Source organism: Ipomoea nil, unplaced genomic scaffold (genome assembly GCF_001879475.1).
Source record: "Ipomoea nil cultivar Tokyo-kokei standard unplaced genomic scaffold, Asagao_1.1 scaffold1617, whole genome shotgun sequence".
Taxonomy (NCBI): Eukaryota; Viridiplantae; Streptophyta; class Magnoliopsida; order Solanales; family Convolvulaceae; genus Ipomoea; species Ipomoea nil.
In genome coordinates this window covers 1,019,021-1,042,418 of record NW_017618045.1, presented here as the reverse complement: position 1 = coordinate 1,042,418, position 23,398 = coordinate 1,019,021, and the positions used below count along the sequence as shown (strand labels likewise).

Sequence of the window (23,398 nt, the reverse complement as noted above, 5' to 3'; positions counted from 1 at the left end):
AGATATTTGAAAAAGTTAGCTATTTAGATTAACATGTAAAATGACCTAAGGGTATACATATATTTAATAATAACAATAATAATAATAATAATAATAATAATAATAATAATAACAATAACAATAATAATAATAATAATAATAATAATAATAATTGTTTTAAACAAATAAAAAAATAAAAAAATATATAATTAAGCCAATCATATTAACTACTTGGGGGATTTATTGACAAAAAGAGTATTCAAATCACACAACAAATTGAAGTAGAAAATTATCTCGCAATGTTCTTGTTTGGCAATCAGCAATTAGCTATTCAATATTAGTATATATTTAATATTTTATGCCCTAATTTTTATTTGTTCTCCCTTATGTCCCGTATTTGGTTTCAACCATACCTATACACTTATTTTATTGACAATTATAATCAATCTTGACTATATTATCTTGCATTTGTAAACTTAGAATTGCCTATTTAAATACGCGAATTTAACATTCTATTATTTATGCATGAACAATTCCAATATAATCTTGCCTTGATATATTTTAAAGTACTTATTTAAAAAAAATAAAAAATTGGGCATTATCTCAATCGCGCAATGCGCGTAAAAAACTAATATAATAACAAAATCCTGGAATTTTAACTTCCCGCCCAATTCTTGAAAAATCTCTCTTCCTAATAAAATATATTGATTTCTACTTTCCCATTCGTACAATAATTACGGGTAAAAATTCTATTCTAAAATTTTAAAATGGTGTAATACAATTCTCTTGGTACATCTATACTTCTATACTATATATAATAACAAAATCCTGAAATTTTAACTTCCCGCCCAATTCCTAAAAAATCTCCCTTCCTAATAAAATATATTGATTTCTACTTTCCCATTCGTACAATAATTCTAGGTTAAAATTATATTCTAATATTATAAAATAGTGTAATACAATTCCCTTTGCACATCTATACTATATATAAAAACAAAATCCTGATATTTTAACTTCTCGTCCAATTCTTAAAAAATCTCTCTTCCCAATAAAATATATTGATTTCTACTTTCCCATTCGTACAATAATTCTGGGTAAAAATTCTATTCCAAAATAATAAAATAGTGTAATACAATTCCCTTTGCACATCTATCTATACTATATATAAAAACAAAATACTGAAATTTTAACTTCCCGCCCAATTCCTAAAAAATCTCTCTTCCCAATAAAATATATTGATTTCTACTCTCCCATTCGTACTATAATTCTGAGTAAAAATTCTATTCTAAAATTATAAAATAGTGTAATACAATTCCTTTTGCACATCTATCTATACTATATATAAAAACAAAATCCTGAAATTTTAACTTTCCGCCCAATTCCTAAAAAATCTCTCTTCCCAATAAAATATATTGATTTCTACTTTCCCATTCGTACAATAATTCTGGGTAAAAATTCTATTCTAAAATTATAAAATAGTGTAATACAATTCCCTTTGCACATCTATACTATATATAAAAACAAAATCCTGAAATTTTAACTTCCCGCCCAATTTCTAATAAATCTCTCTTCCCAATAAAATATATTGATTTCTACTTTCCCATTCGTACAATAATTTAGGGTAAAAATTCCATTCTAAAATTATAAAATAGTGTAATACAATTTCCTTTGCACATCTATCTATACTATATATAAAAACAAAATCCTGAAATTTTAACTCCTCCCGCCCAATTCATAAAAAATCTCTCTTCCTAATAAAATATATTGATTTCTACTTTCTCATTCGTACAATAATTCTAGGTTAAAATCCTATTCTAATATTATAAAATAGTGTAATGCTATTCTTATTCTAATCTATATCTGTACTATATATCAGTGTTGCAAAAATCACGCCGCTGGCCAGAAGAAGGGAAAAAGTCTGAATCTGGAGAAGAAGAAGAAGAAGCGAAGCAACAAAAGAAGCCAACAATATTCAAACTTGGGACGCCTGGGTCAGCAAGCATTGTTCTTCCATATGTTTCCATTTCTTTATTTGGAGAAGTTACTTTTTGTATTCTCCAAATTCCAAAGTTGGAAATTGGAGAATGAGTAAACATTTGGAATCAGAAATTTAGTAAACAACTTCTCCAACTTTTATTTTTTTTCACTCTTCAATTTCTCCATTTTTCTGAAAAATTCTCTATCTTTTCAAGTTGGTAAACGACCTCTAAATTGTCCTCAAGATTTTATCCATTACAATTTTTTGGTCACTTTTCATCTTCCATCTCTCTAAAAAATGAGGCTTTTGGTTTTGAGCATGAGCTTCATATGTTTAAGGATCAGTTCAAGAAACCATAAAAAACTGGTAAATTCAGTTTATTGAGAAAGTTGAGGGAGATGATTGAGCCATCTACAACTTTGATCTGTGAGCCAACCGTGCAAATAAATATTCGTGGGCGTCCCACTTCAAAAAACAAATCTCTCAGAAAAACTCTATCTCTCAGAGAAACTTAGGCCGAGCAAAATGCTTTTCAGTTTCAAGAACCAGCTCGAAATAGTTGTTCAGCTGCAACAACTTCATGTGATAGACATTTTTACCATCCATATATTCATCAACTTTCGGTTATATTCCATCCTTTCATTATGCAAGTCCAAGATACGAGATCTGACAGAAATTGTGGATTTCGAGCGGTAGCTCTTTGTCTTGGTTTTTCGAGGGGCGAATGGTGTAAAATTCAATCTAATTTAATGGAAGAATTAGAGTCTCACAAGATGGAATATTCTAATATGTTTGGAACTCAAGGATGGTATAACATCTATAACACATTTAATCTTTTTGCACAAGATTGATATGCACCAGTTGAGCACTGGATGACTATGCCGGAGATGAGTGTACTAATTGCTTCCCCATACAATGTGATATTACATGTTTTGAATATGGCCGACACTATGACATATTTACCGCTCCAATCTAACCCACCACCTTGATACGAGCATGTAGCAATTACTCTTGGTTACGTTAATAATAATCATTATGTTAAGGTAACATTGACAAGAGGGTACCCAATACCTACTATTGCTCCACAATAGGCTTATTTTAAATATGATTGTGCAAATGCATGGATTATATTACTCCATATGTGAATTGGATCAATATTTACAATGAGCATGTACGCTCTAATTGTACTCGAGAGAATGTTATATTACATTGAAATTGAATATTTTTTTTATTATTTTATTGTAATATTAATGTGTTTTTACCGTTTTTAGCGATTCAAAATTAATTTATTATATTTGTATAAAAACGTAAAATAATGTATACAACAAATTTGAGTTATAAAGAATATTATAATAACAAAATTATTTATTATTTCTTTTTATTTAAAAATTAAAACATTAAAAAAAAAAAACATCGCCTTCCACCGGAGAAGGCGACCTACTGGGCTTAGGGATGGCCGTGGTTCCGATTTCGGTTCCGCAAATGGAACCGAAACCTTATAGTAAGGTTTTGGATCCGGTTGGAACCGTCGGTTCTAACAGGATTTATTTAAAATAAAAAATAAAAAAACACTATAATTTTTAATTTTTTCTGATTTGGAACCGTTTCGGTTCCTTTTCATCTCGAACCTTAACCGGAATCATATTGGTTCCGGTTAGGAACCAGAACCGTACGGATGGTTTGGTTCCGATTCCGGTTCAACAGGCAAGTGAGGTTTTTTTTTTTTTTTTAAAATTAATGTTTTGATTTTTAAATAAAAATAAATAATAAATATTTTTTTAAAAAAATATAATGTTTGACTAAATTTAATGAAGGTGGTGCAAATAACAATTTTTTATTTACACCATTTATAAAACTATCATACTTATTAAAAAGTGGTATAAATAGCAATTAAGATGGTGCAAATAGAATTTTCTTAGTTAAATTACGAAATTAATATGTTAAACCAAATAAAAACCATATTGTACTTCTCTCTCAAACAAAAAACCATATTGTACTGTTGTAAAGTGATTGAATCCTAAATATCAGACGCACTTTTAGCCTAATTTTTGCCGTTAGGCGCGCGAATTCGTTAAAATGCCGAGAAGCTTAAAGAGGAAACCCTCTCCTCCGTCGACGCCGTCGTCTTTCAAGGCGCCGAATCGAACCGGTGGCGCCGCCGTCGATGAAAGTAACCCATACCCAGGTTTCCCTAATCCTACATTGGAGGAATGTCAAGCCGTACGGGATGACCTCTTGGGTCTCCATGGTTTTCCCAAGGACTTCCTCAAGTACCGGAAACAACGACTACTTCTAAACCAGAATCTCCCCGATCTGAACCAGAGCCTCTCCAATTCTGAGCAGTTGAATGAAGAAGAAGGGGGTGATGACGACGGTTGTGGGCAAGAAAGTGTACTGGATGGTCTAGTGGGCGCCATACTATCGCAGAACACCACTGAGGTTAATGCTCGGAGGGCTTTCACTTCTCTAAAGTCTTCTTTCCCCACCTGGGACGATGTATGCTCTTACTGTGTTTATATTTCTCTGGGTCTTTTAAACTTTTGTAATAGTTGTTTTATAATGAAATATTTCTTGAAATGGGATTGTTGGTCTTCAAATTATGGAGCAATGTCTTTGATTACTATATGGGTTTAAACCTACATTTTAAACTAATTGCTATTTGGGCCAATTTGCATCTGTTTATTTAGGTGGAGCAGATTCTATTCACTTTTGTCTTTCTATATGGTATTTTAGGGTTCCATTTAGTTTGATTTCAATAAAAGATTGCTTTGAGCTAGCACTGGGTGAGCTTAGTTCATAATAACTTTGTGCTTTTGTTTAGTTAGTTCTGAATGGTTAATTTATATGGCATTGATGAAATTTGTTGAACAAGCATGACTAGTAGTGAATTTTGTTGAAGAGCTGGCTCGTTTGTGGTTCAAATGATCCTTGTATGGCAAAGGAATAGCCCAACTTATGAATAATAAAAACTTCTGTTTCTGAGCATAATGTGCTAACATAGAATTGATTTACTCTGACTTTTCTTGGCTCAATGTTTTCATGCTTGTCATGTAAATATGCAAGGTCCATGCTGCTGAGCCAAAGTTAGTTGAAAATGCTATAAAATGTGCGGGCCTAGCACCAAGCAAAACTTCTTGTGTTAAGGGGATCTTGAGTTGCTTGCTTGAGAAAAAAGGAAAGTTGTGCCTGGAGTACCTGAGGGATCTGTCAATTGAGGAAATCAAGAGAGATCTTTCTTGTTATAGTGGAGTTGGACCTAAAACGGTAATCATTTGTCATTTAGATTTTCCTTGTGCTTTTAAGTTCCTTGTTTTTCATTTATCAAGAATTAGACTGGGTCTTTGGAAGCATTTGTAACTCTAAAAGGTTGGAGTGTCCTTTTGTCATTCCATTTTTTCTGACAGAGTTCCTAATTTCAATGTAGATGCCTATATAATGGTAAAATCAGTTTCAAAAACTTTTATCACTTCTAGCATTTTTTAGGAGGGAATTCATCAATATCAATAATTTAAGGCTGCGCTTGTTGTAGTGGCTAAATGCTTGCTCAATGACCATTTGGTCATGGAGTCAAGCTTTGAAACTTTCTGCAGATGGATATAAGGTTGTGTATATCATCCTCTGCATTATGCTTGCCCACTGTTTTCAACTTTCTAATAAATAATAAAGTTAAGCTTTGGGAGTTTGGGTTTTGTCAAACATGATATGCCCGTATCTAGTAAAAGATTTGTGATTACTCAAATAAATTGGCAAGTAAACCTGTTGAAGTCTTACAAATGGCCTTTTTGTACTGCAAGAAGGGCTTCATATCTCTAATACTCCCCAAGTGCTTGAATTGTGAGATCGTTGAGAATTTTCCTCCGTATTTTGTTGCTATCGTATTGATCTCAACAATTGATGCTTCGCTGGAACATTCTTCTTCAATTTAATGCTCTGTATTTCTCAAGATTTTGGAATGGGGTGTTTGAAGTTCTTTTTATTGTTTTTTTGACAATTCCAAATGAACATAATTATCATTAACAAGTGAAAACTAGTTATTATATAAAAAGAAAATGACAGACTATAGTGTGTTAAAAAACTGTCTCATACTTATTTTTATTGGATTTTTCCCACATGAGATGGTTTTGATGGATGGCAGGTGGCATGTGTCTTGATGTTTCATCTCAACCAAGATGATTTTCCAGTAGACACACATGTAAGAATTATTTATTTGTTTATGTATCAGGACTCATGAGTGGATAAATGTTTGGAGTAAGATTAATTTCTAAAGCTTTTTGTGCAGGTTTTTCAGATTGCAAGGACAATTGGTTGGGTACCAGCCGAGGCAAATGTAAAAAAGACATACCTTCATCTCAATCAACGAATTCCAAATGAACTAAAATTTGACCTAAATTGTCTACTGTACACCCATGGCAAGGCCTGTCGAGAGTGCTCTGGGAAAGGATCTTACAAAGCTGAAGTGGATTCCAACCAGCAACCTTGTCCTTTACTGAAATATGTCTCTAGTTCAAAGTGACTGAATGGTTATGTTACATTCTGTATGTGCATAGAGTTTAGTCAGCCTTTGCTGATTACCGAAACTTGTCTAGATAAAAAATATTTGAATGGTTAAGCATGTTACATTCAAAGATCTTAGTCTTTTGCTCTTATGGTGCCAATGTTTCATTATTTATTATATATAAAGATTACTAGTATACATACAAAGATATGCGCCAAGTCCAATAAGGCTAGGACTGCAATTAACATTCCCCTAAAGCTAGAGCATAGATATGTTAAGTGGCCGTAGCCTTATTAGGTTTAGCACTTATATCTTTGTATGTTTATAAATAGGACACTTTACACATATAACTTTTTTTGTTACAATATCTATGCACCACTAAGGCACAGGAAATGGCCAAATTTATCCATTTTTAATGTGAAATAGTATGCTTGATTCTATTCCCTGGTCAGGTTGCTTTACAGGTATTTAATCCCTAGCTACTTGGGAAAGAGATCTTTTTGCAAAGTCATCAAATAATTAGGTGGTATTATGACACATTCCATTGCGATTTGGCAAGCATAGACTCTTCAAGGAAGCAAGGAATGTGGTCCAATGATCAATTGGAGCAGATGGCAACAAAAAATGCTTTGCTGGATGAATTTGATGTTTATCCATATTAAGCTTTTACCTTCTTGCTAGATATGCTCAAATCTAACTGGATACTTGAGAAGATGTGCTTATATCATAATCCATTTTGTACATTTCCACTACTTGGCAAGAGTATCATTCCATGGGAATAGGAATTACTGTGAGTTAAATTTGACATGGCAATTAGAGGTAAATATGGGGTTACCCTGAATGCCTGTTGCTCTATATTATCTTGATCTTGATGGTGCTTAATTTTCAACTTTTTTTTTTGAGTGCTACTGACTCTGTTACAATGCAGTATCTGTTCATAACTACTGAAGCACAAAGAGTCAATATCGCCTTATTCAACTTGTGCTGTCTAGTCTTCCAAGTTTCTTATCTTGTGCTATCTATGCTGCTGTGGGAAAATGTTTTTTTGAATAGGATGTTTTCCCAAACAAAAGTGACTAATGACATTTGAGTGCATACTAATCCTAAAGCAGAAAAGTCCTGTAATGCAACATGGGTCCATGGTCTGCCTTTATATGTCAATCTTTTGATTATACAATGATATATTGTATGTTTATTGATGCCTATGCATGATAACAACATGACATTTTGGCTTCCATTACACAGTTGCCTGTATGCACCTCCTATAAAACCCGCGGGGCCTGAGCACAGGAGATGCCTGGAACTTCTCCTTCCTAGGAAATGGAAAATGCAGAGGATCGAAAATCTGGTAAGGTTGATTTTCATTCACCTGGAAGTGATAAAAAACATTTTAGATTATTTGGCTTCAAGGTGGATCCTTGTGCAAATGAGGTGTTCCCGAGGTCTGAAACAGACGAGAGTGTCAATTCCTCAGACACAGTTTCATCTGATAAGGTTGAGAAAGCTTTCGCCTACTTGAGCTCCCCAGAAGAGAGTGTCTCTCCTGAGGCAAAGGAGAAAAACTCATCCGTTTCTGTGGTGGAGCTTAAATATGAATGCCGCTTCTGTTTGAAGAAGTTTTCAACCTCACAGGCATTAGGAGGTCACCAGAATGCCCACAGGAAGGAGAGGCTGAAGAAGAGAAGAATGGAGGTTGAAGTTAGGAGGGAAAACGGCTTCAATCTCTACCGTTCATCTGCCATGAGAAACACTGGTGTTATCATCTACCCTCATTCGTTTATCGGTTTTGATGACCTCTCCTGTATTCCTACTGTTGCTTTTCCAAATCCTGTCATGAATCTCAGCAATATATGGCCACACCATAGCTCCTCCACCAATCTGCCATATAGTGAGCTTGAGATGGATACCTTCAGAGGAAGAGAACCTGTTGTTATAATGCCCTCTGCTTCTCAAGTATCATTATCCAATGCCATGGGTCCTCCAGAAATAAGGTTGAAACTCTTGGAAAGTGAAAGCAAAATATAGCTGCCTTTTGTTCTTACACTTGTTATTGCACTAAAAGAAAAATTGCTAGTACTAGAGTCCAAATGAAAGTAAAAAAAAAAAAATGTTTGGGTTGACAACTTCTAATGGTTTTGAAATTGGATTCATGTACATATTTTGTCTCGCGGGACTAGGTCAGTTGATTCGACTGATCACTCTAAAGTCTTGTTCCAACGGCAATATGGGATCATTGGGAGACCTTGACCTAGCAACTGACGGAACGACTCGTAATTTACTTCATCGGCTTAAGTTGGAAAACTTTATATATCAAAATAAAAATGATGTACATATTTTATATTAGAGGATTTTTTTTTTTTTTTTTTTTTTTTTAAGCTCTTGACTAGTTGAAATTTGTCCTTTTTTTTTTTGTTTGTTTTTTTTTAAGCACTTGACATAGATATAGGGGGCTTATTTACCATTGTCAAACTTTTGAGCTTGAGTAACAACCTCTCCAATTTGTTATCCAAAATTGGTATCACCGGCTTCTCCTTCGCTGAAGAAGTTGGTAACTAAAACTGGTCGCCGGAGACCAAGATTTAAATATATATATATATATATATATATATATATATATATATATATATATATATACACACACACACACACACACACACGCAAGTCCTTGCGTATCTTGAGATACGCAAGTTTCATTTGCGTTTGTGTTTGACCGGGATTGACATAAAACACATTTTTCAAATGTCTTTTTTAAAAAAAAAAAAAAAATTTGTCCAACTTTCAAAAACGTTCTAATTTTGAAAATACATGATAATTTTGTCACATTACAATCATTTTCCCTCAATTAATGTTAGTCATTTGTAATTCAAAACATGTGGTTATTGAAATTTGCAAGTATGTTTTGTTTGTTTTCATAAATGTAGACATAATGGTAAAAAAAAAAAAAAAAAACGATGAGAATTCTCTCCCGTTAGAGGCGATTCTTTCCTTGCGTTTTCATAGTTATTTTAGGAATCTTTCCTGCGCCTGCCCTAGCCGTTACGGCGGGCTACAGTGGAACGCTGGTCATGCAGGCGCCGCCAGTGGCCGCTAATCCTCCGCCTCTGGATCAAGCGATGGATACGGAACCGGTGCAGCATACCCACAAGAAGGCTTGTACGACGAAATGTTCCTTTGCTGATACGATCGGTTCTCCGTCAACTCTCGAAGGGGATGATCCACCTTCGTCTGACATCAATGACTGGGCGTTTGAAGATCCAGTTCTTGAACCGGATGGTGACATGAACACGACACCGCGAGAGGATGGGATCCCAAGAGTTTACATCCCTTTGGCAGTTAGAAAAGAGTTGTGTCATAGTTGGAAGCTTGCCTTAATCATCAAATTTCTGGGCAAGAACATCAGTAATAACGTGCTAAACAATAGGCTGCTGAAGATGTGGAATTTAAAGGGTAAGTTCGAATTGATCGAGCTTAGCTATGGTTGCTTCATTGTCCGTTTTGAGAACAGGCGCGGCTATCTACATGTCCTCTTAAATGGTCCTTGGAAAATCTTTGATAACTATCTTGTTACGCAAAGATGGGAGCCTCAGTTCAATCCAGCCACGGCCAAGCTTTCAAAAATGGCTGTCTGGGTGAGAATGCCGAACCTTTTCCCGAAATATTTCAGGGATGACATTATTAAGAAGATCCTAGAAAGCGTGGGAAAACCGCTAAAACTTGATAGAACTACCATTGCTGTGACCAAAGGGCGTTTTGCGAGAGCAGCGGTTGAAATCGACCTCGATAAACCTCTGGTCTCGGAGAAATGGGTGAACGATCGCCTTCAGGTGGTGGAATACGAAGGCCTTCATGTCGTTTGTTTCGATTGTGGCTTGGTTGGTCATAGGGAACAAACTTGTTCGCTAAAAACGACCAACGTTAGTCCTCCCACCAATGGCATGGATCTGAATGAAACTCCCACCAATGGCATGGATCTGAATGAAACTCCCACCATGGACAAGGAACCGGACAAGGACCCCATGCCGGAATCGCAGGCTACGCAAGTGAGTGAGACAAGAGCTAAATATGGCGAGTGGATGCTTGTTACCCGAAAACGCAAAGAAGTTGCTGCTAAAAAGAATCAACGCAAACAAAAGCAAAACAATCCTCCCCCCGTGCCCAATCCAAACAAAGCAATGGGAATCACTTCCGAACGCGGACAGGCTTGGACGGTCCTGGAGCTAGTAGCAATCTCTCGACTAACAGAAAAAACCAGAGGGGAGTTCCTGGAGGGAACTCCAAAGGTAAGTCCTCGATCCCTGCCTCGCCTCCTCTGGCTCCTTCCATGCAAGGAGCCACGCCTTTACCTGAACAGCCTACTGCTAAGGCCAGGTTCAAGGCTCCTTTACAGCGCCATACCAGCCTTTCTAATGGGGGGCGTGGTGGCTCCCTTTCGGCTGGTAAAGGTTCTACCCGAAGTACAGGTAGAGGAAGTTGGTCCCAAAGGGTTTCTGATGGTTTTAATTCAGACCCCTACGCTCCTGGTGATGCAAGGGATCATGGATAGATGAACTCGGTGTTTCATTTTGGAAGTTTTGTTAATACCCCCCTGATCGTGTTCTAGGGGTTTGGCTGTTGACCAGACAACCCCTCTATCTCGTTCCACGCCCGGGGAAGGCGGTTCTCAAACTCCCCCCCTTGCGGGTGTTTCCCAATGATTGTCATCCCTTGGAACTGCAGGGGCGCCGTTAACGGTCGGGCACAAAAGCACGTAAAAGAGCTCTTAACCTCATCCAGAGCGGATGCCCTATGCCTCCTCGAGATCCGGTCCCCCAAAGTGGAGGGCATGGTGAACATGGCTAGTAACCTAGGCTACACTAATCATTTTTTTGTTGAGCCCATGGGTTTTGCAGGTGGTTTGCTCCTCTTCTGGAAACAAGGGCAAATCGACATTGAGATCATCAGGCACTCTTCTCAAGCCATCCATGCGAAGGTTAACCACAGACCGGATGGCTGTTATATCACATTTGCCTATGTTAGGCCTAATCTTATGGCAAAAAGCAGGTTCTAGGAGGATTGTAAGCAGTTTAGCACCTCTATACAAGGCTCTTGGATTCTTCTCGGTGACCTTAATGATATAGCCGTTGTGGATGAACAGTGGGGCAGTGAGAATACTAGTAACTTAGCCATGCAAAAGTTTGTTGATGCTTTCAGTGGTTGTGGGCTGCTTGACCCCGGATCAGTAGGAGCCAAGTTTACTTGGTGCCGCTTAGCGGGGAACCGGGTTACCCAGTTGCGCCGTCTCGACAGAGTACTTTGGAATATGTGTGCCCAGATGGCCTTTCCCGAGGCCAAGGTTGTTGTTCTTCCGAGACTCCACTCCGACCACAACCCCATTCTCTTCATGGAGGAAGCGGGATCCCTGCCTGATAGGAACCTTCATCCGTTTCGGTTCGAAGCTGCTTGGCTTAGTAGAAACGACTATGGATTGATTTGGAAAAACGCCACGAACTCGGAGGATCATGACATTGATGTCATTATTAATAAGATTACCGAACAGAGCAAGACTTGGAACCGTGAGGTGTTTGGGAATATTTTTAAACGCAAACGTAACCTGGAGGCCAGAATTCAGGGCCTCCAAACCAATACCAATTATGCTACCTCGGGGGGTCTTCAAGCCCTAGAAAAAAAAGCTAACTTCGGAGCTCAATGAGGTGTTGGATCAGGAGGAGGCTCTTTGGTTCCAGAAATCCAGGACTAATTGGATAAAAGACGGAGACAGAAATACTCGTTTCTACCACAACACCGATGTAATTAGGAGGAATAAAAACAAGATCAGGTTTCTCAAGGTGCAAGGTAATTGGACGGATGATCCTTCTATCTTATCTAACCATATCACCTCTTTTTTTTCGTCCCTTTTTCAACAGGATAGACCGGAGAGATGGTCCAGAAATGATAAATATTGCGGAATCCCACAAGATCTCGAGGCACCAGGCCAATCAGTTGATCCGAAGAGCCTCGATGGAAGAAGTCAAAAAAGCTATCTTTGGAATGAAGAAATTTGGAAGTCCGGGGCCAGATGGTATACCTGCGGCCTTCTATCAAAAATTTTGGGAGGAGATTGGCCCGGCCCTAACTGGGCTAGTCAATCAAGCGCTGACCAGTAGTAAGGTTCCGACGTCCCTCCTTCGGGCTTTTATTACTTTCGTCCCGAAAAAAGATACCCCAGAGACTACAACCGACTTCAGGCCCATCACCCTTCTTAATGTGGCCTTCAAAGTGGTTTCTAAAGTTCTTGTCAACCGTATGAGACCCATTATGTGTCGTCTGATTGGTCCTCATCAAAATAGCTTTCTCCTAGGGCGTTCTACTTTAGATAATGTGATCCTTACTCAAGAAGTTGTCCACACGATGAATAAGAAGCAGGGCAGGAGAGGCCTTATGGTTTTCAAAATTGACCTCCAAAAAGCCTATGATAGTGTTGACTAGACGTTCCGGTAGGAAACTCTTGATGGGTTTGGCTTCCCAAGAAGGATTACCCAACTTATTCTTTTTTCCCTAAAAGAAAGTGACATTGCCAACTTATCCTTGCGTATCTCGAGATACGCAAGTTTCATTTGCGTTTGTGTTTGACCGGGATTGACATAAAACACATTTTTCAAATGTTTTTTTTTTTTTTAATTTTGTCCAACTTTCAAAAACGTTCTAATTTTGAAAATACATGATAGTTTTGTCACATTACAATCATTTTCCCTCAATTAATGTTAGTCATTTGTAATTCAAAACATGTGGTTATTGAAATTTGCAAGCATGTTTTGTTTGTTTTCATAAATGTGGACACAATAAATGCATTACTTTGCTAATCTCATTTACAGAAATAATTCTACAAATCTATAAAATTTTGTGACTAAAAGATCTGGCTTCTTTATAGATAAGATAAGATAAGATATAAGATATAAGATATAAGATAAGATAAAGGGTAAGAATGTAAGATATAAGATATAAGATAAGATAAGATAAGATAAAGATATATGATATAAGATTAGATAATATTTTGGCTTAGCCTAGTATCAAATTAAAGGTAGTGCATGTTGGCAAATATATACTGCGACACTATCATTATGCACCTCAACCATATGCTTTTTAGCCTCAAGCAATTTTAGAATAATTCCAGCTAAATTGAAGTTGCTAATATCACGCCTTTGTAATAAAAACAGAAATCACAAGTGATGACAATCATACTAAATTAAAGGAGAAGACATACTCCCCCGTGATGGATGGGAAAATGAAATTTACTCAATATATTTTAAGTACAAATGCAAAAAAATAAAAAAATAAAAAATAAAAATAAAATAAAAACATAATTGAGCAGGTTTGGTTTCAAATGATCCTATTGCCACTTTAATCCAATGGTTTAAAAAATAAAAATGACACCCATTTGAAGTAAGAAGCAAGCCCCAAACAACATGTATAACCAAAGAAAAATGCAAGATAAATCATTTTCTGAAAGATTGCTATGGAAATTAACAAAAAAAAAATAAAAAAATTAGAAGATTAATGTTTGAATCATTGTTAGAGTCTTTGCTAACAAACTTGTTACCTCCCTATTCTCTTAGATTGCACTCTCTTTTTTCTTGAATTTGTGCTATGTATTTAGGATTGGAAGAATGGACTCAATGGAGAAGCTGATATGGGTAAGCTTAGAATAGCGGAAATGAATTTTTATAATTACTTTATCACACAATTAACTTAAAATGACATTTTTAAATCTAAAAAAACAAAAAAAAAAAAATCTGATTACTTAAATCAAACAGTTTGGGAAGAATTAAATCAAACAGCTAAAAATTGTTCCAAAAAATCATTTACCAAATATTGGCTAAAGTAAAACCAAAAATACATATAGGGGTATTTGGTAAATAGTTATTAGTTGATTGAGTTAGTGTGTTTGACTAGTTGATAATATTATTTGATTGTAAAAAGATGTTTGGTAAATTAATTGTTAGTTGATAACTGATTACATGCAAAATGACTTACTCAGAAAAATTTATCAACAAATTTTTTTTGAGCAGTTTGTTGAATTCTAATTTTTTTAAAGCAATAAACTGTTGCAAAAAAGTTGATTAATCAAAATTCAAACACTCATATTGATGGTTTAATTTGGTTAATAAGTCAACAAGTCAATAAGTTAATTATCTTTCATGGCTTATGTAACACTTCTAAATCTAAAATAAATAAAAAAAAATAAATAAAAAACTCCGTGATTGAATCTGACGAGGCGGTTGATGATTGGTGAGCGCCAGCAAAGCTCTGCTGACACGGACATTCATAGTATAGACTCCGTAGTCCGTACCCATCTTCGACTCTATCTGCTGTCTGCTGATTCATATTCAAACGAAGATCTCTGCTGCCCTTCTCAATAGACCCGAAAAGCTTTAGAATCATGAGGAAAAGGGTTCTGATATGTATGCTCATATTTCTTTCAACCTTCTTTCCAATGTCTTTCTCTGGGTTTGATCCTCCTAATCCTATGGCAGCTAGGAGGAAACGCATGAGTCAGAAAGTTCGCAAAATGTAAGCTTTTTGAACAATGCTAAGCATCTGATATGTTCTTTCTTTAGTTTTCTTTATCTCGAAGTAAGAAAGTCCAAGAATTGTTCTGGTGGATTTAAGAAAATATGAAGGAAGAGGAAGATTTTTCATGCTTGCTTATCAATTTACTATTTGTGGTTATATTATTTATAGTGCATTTGTGCCTTTGTGTGGTGGGTTTCTCTTGAGTTTTGGTAATTTGGTTTGTTAAAGTACTTCTTTTCACAATTGAATTGAGGACCTATTGACCCAACCTTGGTAATTATGTAGTGGCCATACAAATTATGCAATCCATTTTTGAGTAAAATTATCCATTCCTTTGTGGTTTTTGACTTTTGTAACTTAAAAGTGTCCAGCCCATAAAATTAAGGGAACCTATTGGTATCTGCTACAGGTATGAATGCCCATATCCTAGTGGTGTTGACTGTTGAGATTAGTTTAAGAAGGCAGATCTAACTCAATGTTGGCAATACAAATGTCTGATTCCTCAGGCTTTTGTTCAAGAAGCTTGCTATGTTTACTGATAGTTAAAAGAAGCTGCACTCATTAACAAACTAGACAAGCTCATAAGTAGCTTTAGATAATGCCACTCTTTACCAGTTTACCGAGACAATATATTATTTTGCAGGTTTGTTGCGAGTCCCATGAAATAACTTCACTAACCTGATGTCAAAAATTGAAGAAAAGTTGTTTATTTATATTCACTTAATTTCTCTGCTGTTTCAACAAGTTGCTCTCTTTATGAACTATTGTGGTAAAAAGATTTTTCCTTCTGTGTATCAGGTTTTACCATGCTTACGAGAACTATATGATGCATGCGTTTCCGGTCGGTCAGAGCTCCCTGATTGATATTTCTAATCAGCTTCTTATACTCTACTTTGGCAAAATAAACTATGTTCTCTGAATTTTTGTAGCATGATGAGCTTAAACCTTTGACCAAAACGTACACAGATTCTCTTAGCGAGCTTGGAAATTTGAAGGTAATTATATCTCCTTTCTTAAAATGAATTCCCTAATTTGATGGTTTTAGTTGGAGAAACTTCACAAGATTCGCAAGACTTGTTTATTAACTTTGTACTTCAATATTTTAGCTTGAACATCTTCCGCAGAAGTATAGTGGATCAGCTCTTACACTGATTGAATCATTATCCAGGTATATTACCTTTCTTTCTTTCTATATTTCAACATAAAACATTTGATGCATCTTTTGACAAGACTTTGCATTGAAAGAGCATCTTTCCTTTTCTTTTTATGTTTATTAAAGTGGAGAGCGATTAATATTCTGTCTTTGTATCATGTTTTTTCTTTCAGTCTTGTTATCTTGGGTAACCACACTGAGTTTGAAAAGGCAGTTCTTTGGCTTTCAGTAAATCTGTCATTTGACGTTGATGCAAGAATAAATCTTTTTGAGGTATAATTTACAGTTTAATTTCTAACTAATATATCATTAAATGGTCTAGGTTACTAACATTTTAGTATATGGCTTCATTGATTAATTGAAAGTCTTGCGATTTCCAATGTTGCTTTCCATCAACTTAATAATCAGCTAATATACAAACTTAGTTTGGACTTAAGAATGTTGTGCCTTGGGTGCTCTCTACTCTCAAATTTAGATAAAATTTCATTGGTTTTTCAATGGTTCTCTTCTTTTTTTTTTTTGCCTTGATTGGTGTGGAATTGGTAATGTAAAAGGTTTATTTAATGCTGTTTCTTTTTTCCTTGATTGGCATGGAGTAGTGCAACATAAGAGTTCTTGGAGGACTAGTTTCTGCTCATATTCTTGCAACTGATTCTACAAACAGGTTGGTTCAAGGAACTTATAAGAATCAACTTCTTGATCTGGCAGAGGATTTGGGGAGACGTTTTCTACCTGCTTTTGATACGCCAACCGGACTGCCATATGCTTGGATCAACTTAAAGGTAACCTGTGTACCATCCAATAGCACCTTTTTAGAGCTTTAAGATAACATGAGAATGACATGCAGAATTGTGCTAGTGCTACATCGTTGTTTTGGAAGAAATGCCCTTTTAATCCTTAAACCTTGGACCACATGGCATGAAATTGCATCAGCATCAAAAATTTGATTCATGGGCTCCAACCCCTAGGTTTTCAATTGTTAATCAAAATTTAGCAATTCGGAAAATATCAAGATCATAGAAGGAATCTATACTATTTTCCTACAAGGATAAGGGATAGTGTTGGTTCTTTCCTTTTAGGCTTAGTAATGGATTAGTATCCTAATACTTTACTTTCATAGAGCAGTTTGGTTCCTAGGTTATTTGTGATTCTTCCTAGTTTTAGTTTCTTGGACTGGTTAACTTCCTATTTAGATTAAGAAAATACTATAACGATAAATTAATTTATCACATTGTGGGCATGGAATTGTACCATCTTGTATTTAATAAGCCTTGGCATTTTGATCGTGATGCCCATCACAATGGAAGGGATGATATGTACAAGTTTTTCAGAGATTTCAGTCGTTACACTTACACCACATGAGCAATTTATCCTCAAACTGCCACAACTGAGTTATTGGCAATCATGAGATTTATGATATGTGTTAATGGCGATTGCTAGATAATGAGAATTAAAAGGAAGAACACTATGGCAAGGAAAGTGGGAAAAGAGTGGCAACAGAAAGGTTTACTCCTCTCCATAAGGAGGCCAATCACATACTGAATGAAATTCAAAATTGTCAATCTGGCTCAACCGAGGTAAAACTAAGGGACCGTCAAGTTTCCTTATCTCCCATCCAAGATATACAACATGTAACAAATCTGTTTTACCTATAGAATTGTGACATTTTTGCTAAACTTTAAAGCAATGGTATTGAAGTTGTTAGTTGAGGTTTCAATTTATGAAGTTAAAATTGAATGTTGATGAAGACATGAAGGTGAGTTTCATTGATATGATAAGTATTTTTAAAGGAAGAAGTTGTGGATACTCATTAACATGATCTCGGGAATAGCAAGATAGAGCTTCACGTGTAAATTGGTGATGCTCAAGAAGTCAATCATACAAGCCTAAATGGTGAAGGGAAGTTGAATGGTGAAATTGATGTGGAATTGCACATGTTTGAGAAAGTAGATATTGTTGGTTTTGAAGCAATATGCATGGCTCACCAGAACTACTTGGTTAATGCCTTTTATCAAGTAAAACACAAACCACTAGATTTTGGGAAATTTAAATTTGTTGTCTTAAAGTATGAACTAAATTATACATTAAGATTTAGTTGACATTAACAAGTAGTGAAGGCTGGGCTTGGGTGTAGTGGTAAACTGTTCAACGGTTAACCTCTATGCCATAGATTCAAACTATAATAAACGTAACATTGTGTGCATTTTCATTTCTCGGGCTGTGCATGATTCAGGAACAGTTCTCACTGAGTGACCTTTTTTTGTCAATAATTGTTGTATAATTATGCTGCAATGATTTTGTTTGAAAGATGGATTTATTGACATGTCTCAATGGAAATTGTCAACAGCGTGGGGTGATGCAGAACGAGACAACTGAAACGAGCACATCTGGGTGTGGTGAGAATGCTTTACATTTCACTTCTACTAAGCCAAAAACAAGAAACAAATTTTGACATATGTTCTCAAATAAATTTCCGCCACCCTAAATGGACTTTATCTTATGATTGTTGATGATTCCCTTCGTTGAAATTCAGGCTCACTGATTCTTGAAATGGGAGCATTATCTCGTTTAACTGGGGATCCAATTTTCGAAATAGCTGCTTTGCGTGCCCTACGTAAGCTGTGGAGCATGCGGAGTTCTCTCAACCTTCTCGGCACTACATTGGATGTAGCAACTGGAGAGTGGATAGAATTTTCAACGGGAATTGGGGCTGGTACTCTTTTTCTCCTATGACTATGGTCATTGTTTGTGATTTGCCCCGACTGATAAGAATTTTTTCTTTTGGTAACTTCTAGCACATGAAGTTTCTGAAGCATTATGCATCGTCTTTACTTTTTAGGTGTCGACTCCTTCTACGAGTATCTTGTCAAAGCGTACATTCTCTTTGGGGGAGATGAATTTTGGAAGATGTTTCAGTCTGCTTACCTTGCTGTGCAGAAATATTTCAGACATGGACCATGGTGCTGTTCCTGCTATACTGAAATGTTTCGATTAACTTTTCTTGATATCTTGCCACTCTTTCATCGTCATTTTGCATGATAGCTCGCCCATTGCTTAGGCCCAGTATATTTCTTTCATTTTCCCTTTATTTTTTGTTAGACCACGAGGTATCCTGAATAGGCCCTAACTATAGGAGACATCATTAAGCTCGTACCATACTCAACTAATCCCCGTTCGCACCGGGCTGGCCCAATTAAGGGACAAAGTGTTGGCCAGGCCATATTGGTTTTTCCATACGAGAGGGGGTTCTGAACTCCCGACCTCTCTTTAGGGAAGAGAGTGCACAGTCACTCACGCCAACCAATCTGGTTTCATTTTCCCTTTATTATTGACTTTTAGGAATTTGGATTGGTCCTAAAATTTTCATTGAAGTCATCGGACGACCATTAAACTTTAAATTGACACGAATCATGACTGTTATGTAGGTATCATGATGCGGACATGAGAACAGGAAAAGCTACTTATTGGCAACTTACAAGTCTTCAAGCATTTTGGCCAGGCGTGCAGGTAAGAAAAGTTTTAACATTTGAATGTGACAATGGCTATCGGTGGAAACAATATGATAATTGCTATAAGTCAGGTTCTAGTTGGTGATGTTGATGCAGCTAATTCATCACATCGAGAGTTTTTCCATGTATGGAAAAAATTCGGAGTACTACCTGAGAGGTACTTTATACCTCTTTTTTGGTTTCCCCTTACATGATTAAATGTTTTTCTTTATATCCTTGTGATGTTTACTCTGCATATTAGACCTGTAATGAAATCAATAGTTCTTGTGGTTGCCATCATTAGTGTCATTCCTATGGTGTTGGAAAGTATAAGATGAATACTCTTATAATCTAAGATTGGACCAAGTCACTCAACTGGCTATAATGCACATGGGCCAAACCAAACCACACTAAAAGACTGAATCCAATCAATTAGCTGGTCTAACCCATTTCCTTATAAGCCAATATGTTTCTCTCTTATTTTTAATGTGGACTCTTAACAAATACGTATGTCTTTATTTGTATAGGTATCTACTGGACCATCAGATGTTGCATCCCACGGAGAAGTACTATCCTCTACGTCCTGAATTTGCGGAATCTACATTTTACCTATACCAAGCAACCAAAGGTCTGCACCAGCTCCTTTTAAATAGTTTCCCGTTATGATTTCTCAACATATTCATTTTGAAGGTTATTTCCTACATGCTTTAATTTTAATACCTTAAAAGAGTATATACGTATCGGTTTTACTTAGGCACACAGGCCTTAATGATATTAGCCGCGTAGTATGCTTCCTTCTTTGATGAAAATATCATTTGCCTTTCAAGAGTGTGGGAGGGAATAAGAAGAAACTTCACCTATCCCCCGCTTTTCTACCTCTTTTATTCATTGTTCCTATTTCGTTTCGTGTGTAGTTCGATGGCTTATTTGACCCTTATTCCTTTGTAATATCGTGCAATTTTCAGCTTCCTTCAAAAATAATAACTATTCTGTTCAACCTACATTTTCCCTTTGTTACCAGATCCATGGTATATGGAAGTGGGTGAATTAATCATTAATTCTCTAAACCAATATACTAAAGTTCAAGGTGGATTTGCGAGCGTTAGAGATGTGACAACCATGGAATTAGAAGATCATCAGCACAGTTTCTTCCTCGCTGAAACGTAAGATTTCTTCTTCATATAATAGCCAAATTTGCTTAACTGCAAAATTCTTTTCTGCTCGAACTCCTCTTTGATCCTCTGCAGGTGCAAGTATTTGTATCTTCTCTTCGATGATTCATTCTTGGTCAATCGAAATTACATCTTCACAACCGAGGGCCATCCTCTCCCAGTTTTAAGCACTTGGCACGATAGACTTTCCGAGGCCTATTTACCAAGCAACTGGACTTCATTCAAGGTGTGGTTACTAATCCCGACAAAATAAACAAACTTGATCTAATCTACCATTGCTGCTTTTCTGCTCAACGACTACACTACTACCCTTTTGCAGCACGAAAAACACAGAAAGCGGGCTAGTGCAATGTCACAGCGGATTTGTCCAGCTACCACGCTTAGCCATGAACAGGAGTATCAGCACCTCGAGAGCGCTTGCCACATCCCCGATACGCGTGGTGACCATAGATGCTTGACCGACGAAGATTGCGGTGTTGATTCAACAACCTGTAGGAGACGATCGTGCAGTATGGCCGGGTACTGTGGTCTGTGGTTGTTGATATGAAAACTGGCCTGTATATATATATATACCGATTCTTTTGAGGTGATATGTATTTTAGCCTCACAGGTTGTTTTATTCAGTTCAGGAAAAAAGATTTTTGAAGTGCAGATATATAGCAAACAGAACAACTAATTTACTAAACACTTTCTACAATCAGCTAATGTTATCAACTAGTATACTCTCTAATTAACCCAATCAGCTAACAGCTATCAGCTAAGATTTTTGAAGTGCAGATATAATCAATCCTCTCTATTCTCACAGGTATGCTAACAGAAAACAATGGTATAAAAAGTTTATACCATTGAGAACTTGAGAAGCTCAAAAATTTATTTTTTTTTGAAAAATTGAGAAGCTCAAATTTAGTTACAGTATTACTCCATATTTGACAATTTGATGAGTGCTAATTCTTACTAGAGAAAATTTCAATGTTGGTCTCACGAGTATTAGCAAAATGACAGTTTTGGTCCATGTTTAATTTCTACAAATTTTCATTCACGACTATTGTTTTAGTACCAATTTTTATCAATGACTAGTGTTTTAGTGTCAAAATTCATTATGTCCGTCACCCTTTCGTTTAAGAAATGTCGAAATATGAAATTATTAAAGACATTTTCGTCCTCTCAATTTAAGCATGAATAAAGATATTTAAAATTGAAGATCGATCCCAATTCGCAGTTCTCCTAATCAAATTAAAGTAGGATAAGAAGGAGAATTGCGAATTGAGATCAATCATTCATGCTCAAATTAGGATTTAAGTTGGAAAGGACGAAAATACCTTAAAATAATATTTCAACTTCACAACTCGCAAATATTATTTAAGTTTAGTAACAAACATGTTTGAAATTTTCAAACATGCACTTACTATATAAATATCCAACAATAAATTAATCCATATAACATTTAAATAAACAAAGTAATATTATATTCTTATAATAATCCAAACCAAATATATAAGGTCATCTTCATTCTAATCTCAAATTACCTTTCAAAAGGTATCATATTATATTATTTTAATCTTACATTCCGTAAATCAAACAACCCCTAATGTAATATTATTTGTCAATGCATTGTCGCTCCAATATTATGAACAAACTTCATGCAAGTAATGTAGGCTCCATAAATGTGTATCAAATCGGTTACACTTTTCGTCTAAAATTATATATTTGTTATAAATTATGGAAACCTTATATAATAATACGCTTAGAATAATACTCAAGAAATATATAGAGAGAAAGTAAGAGAAGAACAAGAAGAACTCAGGAACACCATCACCTTTCATTGATAACTTCTTTCATATACATGTACAATTCGGTATAACCGTACATGAATTCAAATATAGAGAAACTTGGATAATGGTTATACACCACAAAATATTTATAACAATATTATAGTTTATACTTTTATAGAATAATATTTTTTTTTGTATTTAATTTATTTTTATGATATTATATTTATTTACGGAGTAATTAACTTGTTGCAAAATTAGTTAATTCACAAATATGAAAAGTTGTAAATATCTGTGTATGATTTGACATACATAACAAGACAACGACTCTTTAAACTTTTCAATGGATTTTGTTAAAAGGGTGTTTTCAAAACAACATTGTACATTTGTCCATGGATGAATTTGAGGTTTTTGTACGAACCCATATATGTTTGAGCTGGTTTCCACTTCCCAGTTCAGGACAGCTGGATCCTGGATAATTCATTCCTACTCTGATTTGGTACAGCCTTTACGCGGAATAAAATGTTCATGACATGACTACTTTTATTAAAACAAGAAAATACAAAAAGGCAACATAGTCATACTCAAGTTACTTGTATTGTTAATTGAGTTAATACCCAAAATCGTCCCTCAATTATGTCATAATTATCAATTTGGTCATCAACTACCATTCTTATCCAATTAAGTCCTCAACTATGTAACTTTTACTCAATTAAGTCCTCAACTATACAATTCTTACCCAATTTAGTCCTCAACTATACAATTCTTACCCAATTTAGTCCTCTGTATTAATTTGACTGTTTGTTGACTGTCA

General features: G+C 35.7%; 3 protein-coding genes across 4 annotated transcripts; all 3 read left to right on the top strand.

Moving 5' to 3' along the window:
• Positions 1 to 3,968: 3,968 nt before the first annotated feature.
• On the top strand, positions 3,969 to 6,624 carry LOC109191069 (putative DNA glycosylase At3g47830). Of its 2 annotated transcripts, none has more exons than XM_019341644.1 (4): positions 3,969 to 4,396; positions 5,021 to 5,221; positions 6,093 to 6,149; positions 6,237 to 6,624. In XM_019341644.1, the coding sequence occupies exons 1-4, from the start codon at positions 4,034 to 4,036 to the stop codon at positions 6,468 to 6,470; spliced, it is 855 nt and encodes a 284-aa protein (XP_019197189.1). In that variant the 5' UTR covers positions 3,969 to 4,033; the 3' UTR covers positions 6,471 to 6,624. The 2 variants fall into 2 exon arrangements, with proteins under 2 accessions (XP_019197189.1, XP_019197188.1); XM_019341643.1 differs by having other exon boundaries at positions 3,970 to 4,453.
• Positions 6,625 to 7,181: 557 nt separating this feature from the next.
• Positions 7,182 to 8,497, top strand: LOC109191112 (zinc finger protein JAGGED-like). The gene is made up of 2 exons (XM_019341681.1): positions 7,182 to 7,271; positions 7,698 to 8,497. The coding sequence occupies exon 2, from the start codon at positions 7,773 to 7,775 to the stop codon at positions 8,475 to 8,477; it is 705 nt and encodes a 234-aa protein (XP_019197226.1). The 5' UTR covers positions 7,182 to 7,271; positions 7,698 to 7,772; the 3' UTR covers positions 8,478 to 8,497.
• A 6,295-nt stretch (positions 8,498 to 14,792) lies between these two features.
• On the top strand, positions 14,793 to 21,466 carry LOC109191129 (alpha-mannosidase I MNS5). Its single transcript, XM_019341702.1, has 15 exons — positions 14,793 to 14,999; positions 15,801 to 15,843; positions 15,932 to 15,997; positions 16,109 to 16,170; positions 16,329 to 16,428; positions 16,755 to 16,937; positions 18,503 to 18,551; positions 18,689 to 18,868; positions 18,995 to 19,115; positions 19,581 to 19,662; positions 19,736 to 19,821; positions 20,171 to 20,271; positions 20,665 to 20,806; positions 20,891 to 21,041; positions 21,135 to 21,466. The coding sequence occupies exons 1-15, from the start codon at positions 14,869 to 14,871 to the stop codon at positions 21,360 to 21,362; spliced, it is 1,725 nt and encodes a 574-aa protein (XP_019197247.1). The 5' UTR covers positions 14,793 to 14,868; the 3' UTR covers positions 21,363 to 21,466.
• Positions 21,467 to 23,398: the final 1,932 nt, after the last annotated feature.

Coding starts and splice junctions, on each gene's coding strand:
- LOC109191112 (XM_019341681.1), top strand. CDS start 7,773: ATGGAAAATGCAGAGGATCGAAAATCTGGTAAGGTTGATTTTCATTCA.
- LOC109191069 (XM_019341643.1), top strand. CDS start 4,034: ATGCCGAGAAGCTTAAAGAGGAAACCCTCTCCTCCGTCGACGCCGTCG. Junction 4,454..5,020: donor CTTTCCCCACCTGGGACGAT/GTATGCTCTTAC, acceptor TAAATATGCAAG/GTCCATGCTGCTGAGCCAAA. Junction 6,150..6,236: donor ATTTTCCAGTAGACACACAT/GTAAGAATTATT, acceptor CTTTTTGTGCAG/GTTTTTCAGATTGCAAGGAC.
- LOC109191129 (XM_019341702.1), top strand. CDS start 14,869: ATGAGGAAAAGGGTTCTGATATGTATGCTCATATTTCTTTCAACCTTC. Junction 16,171..16,328: donor CTGATTGAATCATTATCCAG/GTATATTACCTT, acceptor TTTTTCTTTCAG/TCTTGTTATCTTGGGTAACC. Junction 16,938..18,502: donor ATGCTTGGATCAACTTAAAG/GTAACCTGTGTA, acceptor AATTGTCAACAG/CGTGGGGTGATGCAGAACGA.